The sequence below is a fragment of the Sinocyclocheilus grahami genome, unplaced genomic scaffold (assembly GCF_001515645.1).
Source record: "Sinocyclocheilus grahami isolate Dianchi unplaced genomic scaffold, SAMN03320097.WGS_v1.1 scaffold338.1, whole genome shotgun sequence".
NCBI classification, from domain to species: domain Eukaryota; kingdom Metazoa; phylum Chordata; class Actinopteri; order Cypriniformes; family Cyprinidae; genus Sinocyclocheilus; species Sinocyclocheilus grahami.
Genome location: NW_015505517.1, coordinates 1031477 through 1038557, shown reverse-complemented (window position 1 = coordinate 1038557; position 7081 = coordinate 1031477). Strand labels below are relative to the sequence as shown.

The 7081-nt window shown below is 37.9% G+C and overlaps 1 protein-coding gene across 1 annotated transcript; it reads right to left on the bottom strand.

Moving 5' to 3' along the window:
- Positions 1 to 214: 214 nt before the first annotated feature.
- LOC107602922 (FERM domain-containing protein 6-like) lies at positions 215 to 2619 on the bottom strand. The gene is made up of 4 exons (XM_016295545.1): positions 2277 to 2619; positions 1967 to 2089; positions 1461 to 1552; positions 215 to 1086 (listed from the first exon to the last, which is right to left on the bottom strand). The coding sequence occupies exons 1-4, from the start codon at positions 2617 to 2619 to the stop codon at positions 760 to 762; spliced, it is 885 nt and encodes a 294-aa protein (XP_016151031.1). The 3' UTR covers positions 215 to 759.
- Positions 2620 to 7081: the final 4462 nt, after the last annotated feature.

Genomic DNA, 7081 nt, shown 5'->3' with positions numbered 1-7081 from the left:
AATAGTTCACCCAAAAATGAAAATTGTGTCATCATTTACAGTACTCACAAAATAATTTATTTATAATTTATATAATGCTGGCAACTAACAGTTTTGGTTCCCATTGCCTTATATTATATGGACAAAAAATACAATGGAAATCAATGGGAACCAAAACTGTTTGGTCATCAGTATTCTTCACAATATCTTCTTTTGTGTTCAGCAGAAGAAATAAATGCATACAAGTTTGGAACAACATTAACATGAGTAAATGACAACAGAATATTCCTTTTTGGATACACATGGTTGAAAACGAGGCTGTAGTGATAGACTTACAGTCTTCAAAACGGCACACACTGTATAAAGTTCTTAGATCACGTGGAATTCTTATAACTCTCAACTTTCAAAAGTTGTTGTCTTCTTAAAGTGTTTTGGATGTTATTAAATAAAGAGTACAGTCCATTGAACACACTGTACTTTTATCCCTTGCAACCTCGTTTTCATTCCTACCATCATGTCACTACCCTGACTAAGGTCTATAGCACAGAAGATTTACGACTTTTATGACACTTTTTTCCCATCTTTTTTTTATTTTATTTTTATTGTACCAGCATGGAAAAGTGCAACCAGCATGGTTATCAGAATTTCTCTTTTTGTGTTCCACAGAAGAAAGTAAGCTGGGCTTGTAACGACATGACAGTTAGTAAATAACAGAATTTCTCTTTTTTCCATTTACTATCCTTTTAATTTGTTCTGGGGCTCTTTTCAATACTCTCTGCCTTAAACCACGAACTCTGGTTCTGCTTCGGTGGTCAAGTGTTCTGTGGTCAGATCTTCTCTGTCCAGATCCAGAGAAAAATACTTGCTGGTTCTCTTGATGGGAAACGCATGCTGGTTATTCCGGATGCCTGCGCACTGATCTGCAAGTCCCTGGTACCCGCAGCCGACCGTGTCCCCGAGGTCTGGCTCACAGCCAAATGTATAGCTATGTGCAGTGTCCTGGCAAAGCTCCGCCCACTCCTGACAGTTCCTCTGGAACAGACGAACATCATCCAGTGACTGGCTGTGCCGGTCTGCGGAGCTCTGGCCCTTCCTGCCCATCGCCGTCTAATAAAACAAAGACAATAAAACGCACGTCAGCACTTAGGAAACTAACAAGCCGCATTAAAACACAGAAATCACAGACTACACTAACTCTCAACTAACCCTAAAATCTCAGAGAGCGGTTAGCTGTACACTCACATGAATTCACAGATGAGAAACGACAGTGCTGTTGGGTGTAGGGTAAGGCTGTCCTAAACAAATACTGTTAAGAGGAAGTGGGGTTACAAGCACTGTTAAAAGAGATTACAAGATTACTCAACAGAACGATGCAGCTCAAAATGCAGAGTGGATATCCTCGGTTTGACTTCAGTGGTTGAGACGGTGTCATTTAACAGCTGTAACGTGTTGTGTGTAAACGTGTGCGTGTATAGGTGCACCTGGGGAAGACATTCGATGCTCTGGCCCCTCATTCTCACGACGGTCTCTGATGAGCTGGATGTGGAAGAACTGACTTCCTTCACCACTAACCCTGAAATGCACAAACACACAGACAACACACATGTATCATTAACAATCATTTTCTCTTATCAGACATTTGAAGCTAACTAGGGTCAACGATTCAAAGTACTTGTCAGTTAAGACAAATGGATTCTCATACTTTTTTGTGACTTCCACGGCTTTTCCAGCCATCCATTATTACGGGATATGGATTTTTAAAAATCATTTTATAAAGCACCCAAAAAAAAGAGAACAAAATAGAAAGCTAAAAAACTGTATTTATTTGAAACCGAAATCTTAAGCAACATTATAAATGCCTCTACCGTCACTGTTGATCAATTTAATGCATCCTTGCTAGAAGTATTATTTAAAAAAAAATTTTTTTTAAAAGAACGGTAATTGTAATATTATTTCTAATAAAATATAATATAATATATGCTTGTACCAGAGCATCCGTTGTTCTGTGCTGACAGCATGTCCTCTGTGATGTGAATACACAGTTCCTGGTTTAGATCTAAATCGTGAAGATCTTCACAACTTTTCGGATCATCAACCAGCATCTCAATCTCTGAAGAAACACAAACACACAGAGCCTCTGAGCGCTGAAACTGCTACAGTACTAAGATTAGTACAAATGTATCAGTGCACCCATTTTATCATACAGCATTTATTATTGATACTGTTATTACTAATGTAATGAGTTACAAATATTGGCTGTCAGAAAAGTGTCATATTCATCTGTGTGTCTCCCCTACCATCTTCATCCAGGCAGTGCTCCTTGCTGCTGCTCTCGATGCCAGATGTGCGTGTGCTGGCATGACTGGTGTTGGAAGACGAGTGTGTTCTCAGCGGTCGGTGGGGTGTGTTGGTAGGTGTTCGGAAACTGTCAGTGTCGACGCCGGATGTGCGGGAGCTGCCATGACTCGTGGTGGAGTGTCGTGAAAAGGGATTGGGTCGTGACGTGCTGCCTGCACTGCTGCCGCTGGCACGTGAACGCTGCTCCAAATGATCCATGTCCGCCTCCAGAGCATCGCTGATATATGACTCCCTGTACTGCTTCTTTTCTGAGAACGCACACAGTTTAATAATGTCAACCATATGCTCTGGGTCCTTTGTAAAACAAAACAATAACACTTCCATGACAACACAACTAAAGAAAAAAAGAAAAGAAAATTGTATTCTGCTGAGTATGTCCATGTTTGTAAAGTCAGTTAATTGTTAATATTTTCAATCATGATTTATACACTGAAAAAACTGGTGTAGAAACCATTTTCGCTCAGAATTGCTAGTAATTTCACAAATAATTACAAAGAAATTGCAAGTAGCATTGAATTAAACATGAAATGTTGAGGTAGAAAGACTGAAATAGTATTTTCTTGTAAAATGAATTCCAATAATCGTTACAGTGTTGAAAAAATGAATTTTTACAGTGTATATGTTATTAAATTGTTATTTGTTAATTTTATCACCTTGCTTGTTTTAAAGGTCTATATCTGTCTATATATCACAGATTTAATTTACATTTCAATTACTAGTTTAAGAAATGTTCCCATTCCAGCAAATTTATTATGCATATTCTCAAGATACCTTCATTTTCTCTTATCCAACTGCAAAGTACAAAAACTTCTGACAGGATTCAAAATTCTCTCTGTGATTCTAGATATTTTTGGGACACAACATCTGCTTGCACAGACATGAAACACTAACAGACTGATATCTCTCTCTCTCTCTCTGCTTCTATCAGTGTCTGTGATATGACCACAGGCCTACAGAAACTGCTGAACTGACAAAGTGAGAAAGAAAATAACAGTAAAATATTACTATGACTTATGTCTTTGATCTCTTATCATAAATGAATTCCATCTCAAATGACAACAAATATGCCATATCCAATACACACATAAACAGCAAATGTTATCTCTCAAATATATTCCAGGTTATTTTCAACCTAATATTTATGCACCACAAGTGTGTACCATCCAAATGAATAAGTCAACACAGACAATTTCCTCAGTGTATATCAATTAACTTGAAATACTATTATTAAGTTGAAGTTGCATTTTTGAATGTAAGCTCAAAATATCATATGCAAGTTATACAAAACCTTAAACTTGTTAGCACTAATTACCACTTGAGTCACTTTCCCCCATCACATTCTGCTGCTACCTATACAATGGGCCAAAAATATACATTAAAAAAATGTCAGTTTACAATTGATTTTTGTTTTAGAAAAATGAAGTTAACCACACTACTTTAAACTATTTTCTTCAAAACTTATTTACTGCCATTTGGCGCCAACAATTGATGATAAAATATTCTTTGTGGTTTGTGGAACCGCCTATGCACTGCTGTCATTTTCTCAGCTCGCTTGACTGGTCTTTATTAAAGCTTGTTCTATTGTAACATTAATAGAAATAATTTCAGCAAGTATACATTGGAAAAATGTCAGGCAAAATGCAAAATGGAGTAGTGAGAAAACTTTGCATGAGCGAGAGACAGAGAGAAGAGGAAAATGTGCAGCAGTCAGGAGAATTCCACCCAACATCTGCTTCTCATTCCAACAATAGAGGCCTTTGATTCTCACACATACACACACACACACTCTGCTACACGTACTACAGATGTGTGACGTTCAGATGCATACATCAGATGACAATGACGTGGATTTTGGCTTTTCGTGTTATGGTTAGGAGTTCATAAGGGATTGACTAAGTTTTCTAGAAACATTGCCTACACTAGTTAAAAGGAAAGCAGGCAAACAGCCCCAAGGGGCTCAATAACAGCCCTAAAATTGTATAATCTATGACATGAATTATTAAAGTTAATTTTTGAAGCCATTTTAAGCTGGTACTGCGGAGCAGGATGAAAACAGAATGGAAGAGAGGATTGCATGAATCCACATTTGTAAGGATGTGTGACATTATGCGTGACGTTATTATATGTGGCATTTCTTTGCTGAAAAGAAGGAGAAACTTCCTGGATAATTTTTTAGATGAAAACAACCCACATGCATATAAAGTCCCAGCCACAGACAGTTATCATCTGCTACAGTATTAAGGCCTATGTTACGCCTGTCATCCATGTCATCCTGCTACCGCCTTGTTTTGCCTTCAGGGATCAAATCTTACCTTATCTGAAAAGACGACTGCTGAAGTGCTGGGGTTTAGTTTTTACGAGCCATCTTACATCATCCACTGCGCTTTTACCTCTCAGAATGGAAACATCTAAAACCCATGCAGACAGAAAAACCTTCCAGCAAAGTTAAAGAAAATGTGCCAAGGAAGTTCCAGTAAAAAAAAACTAGTAAGCAAACATGGAAGTATATGAGAGGTAAGGAAATGCCACTGATAGGTGGAATCCGCATGTCCAGACCTGCTCAGACACTGTTGGTCCACAGTTATTTAGTGTGATTGTAATCCCAGACACATTCCTCTTTTTACATGCACTGAACTGTTTCTTTATGCCGCAGCAGAAGATACAACTAGAGGAGTAGATCATCTGAACACATCTGTACACCTGTTATTAAATCCACTGTATTAAGTTCTTAATTCATTGAAAAAACCAGATACGTTCTCCTTACACAAAAGATACAGAAGAGCCTTTGGCAAAGGAGGGTTTAAAGTCCAAAATAAAAGAATGTAATAAAAGATTAAAAAAAGAGGAACCTGGAGTGTATAAAACGGGTGTAAACAGTTCAGCTGGAGGTCATTTGATACACTTATGTTTTCTGCCAGCTATGACACAGCGTATTACTAATAACAATAATATTGATAGTAGTGTTTTTTCCGGCAATATGTTTTATAATAATGCTTTTTCCTTTTTGTAAAAATTTCATTTAAGACAAATAAAAAGAAAGTAAACTGAACCAGAGGGAGACAAAATATTGTTTGAATTTTATAGGGATGGGTCATGATTTTTGAATATTCGATTAGTTGATTTAATTATAGAATATCGAACAGGTTGTGCGATTATTAGAGGTCGACCGATATGGGTTTTTCACTGGCCGATGCCGATATTTAAAAATCAAGGCAGCCGATGGCCGATATATGATGCCGATTTTTTTGCCCGATATGTTTGGCCAATTTTCTTTTTTTTTCCCCCCATTCATCTCATAAAAGTGAGTTTGAGCAAATGATTATTGCAGGGTACAAGATAGTATTAGTGGTAGTAGCCCAATTTAGAGTAATAATACATGGCTCAAAACTTAAGCACCTTCTCAAAACAGTTCTGAAGCATGCTTTTTGTTTGTTTGCTGACAGACACCAGTGTTTCCCACAGACTGCAAATTAATTATCTGCCAGCAGGAGGCGCTGTTGGAGCGGGAGATATAGCGGTTTGTCCGGTAACGGCTGTAATCAAACAAGCACTGCGCTCACAAACGCTACTTTATCAGGCATTACAGGAAAGACGAAATTAAAATGACATCGAAGCTTTTCTGAAGACAATCGGTTCTTTTCAAAGATACATTCATATAAAAACACCCGCGCTGCACTTTAATTTTGAAACATGCTAGCGCTCATTTTATTGAACGAAGTATAAGCCTTTTGGAAAATCTATTTGTGGCGGTCAGTTTTGATAAACACAAATAACTCAATGTATAGGAAACACTAGACACTGCTATAAGTCAAATGGCCATAGTGACAACAAAAATAAAAGATTTCACACATATTACACAGCCTTCTGCTCATAACTGCTTAAGAGTGTGCTGGCCACAAGCGATCCACAGATATATTCCATGAGGAAGAAACCTGTTAAACTGCATCCCCCATTTTGGGACTCACAGCTGAAAATGACCTACCTAACTTAAAATGGTAACAGTTCCTGACAACAGTGTGCTTTTGGTGTCTTAGGAAAGAAGACCCTTTGGGCTTTACTATCCAGTATTTACTATCCACTATTTTTCCGAGACTACGTCTAGTCCCCCGTTTGAGGAAAAATATTTACCAAATGTATTGAAGGGTTCTACAAAATATTTTAGTCATTAAAGGGATAGTTCACCCAAAAAATGAAAATTTTATGATTATCTGCTTACCCTCAGGGCATCCAAGATGTAGGTGACTTTGTTTCTTCAGTAGAACACAAACGAAGATTTTTAAGTCAAACTGTTGCAGTATGTCTGTCATATAATGCAAGTGGATGGGAACCACGGCTTTGAGTCAAAAAAAACATACACAAACAAAACCAAATTAAACCCTGCGGCTCGTGACGATACATTGATGTGTAAAGGCACAAAATGATCGCTCTGTGCAAGAAACTGAACAGTATTTATATCGTTTTTTACCTCTGATTTTCACCGCAATGTCCGAACTGTCCTGAGCGTGTTCAAAAGCCGGGGCCTTATGGGTCTTCTTCTTCTTCTTGCTTTACGGCAGATCACAGACTTATAAGTGCATTACCGCCACCTATCTCTCAAATGGACCATTGACACTCTCAATGGAGCCGCAGGGTTTAATTTGGTTTTGTTTGTGTATGTTTTTTTGACTTTTTGACTCTTGATTCCCATCTAATTGCATCAGGGCTCGACAGTGCGACCATTTCAGTGGCATTTGCAACTGAAAAC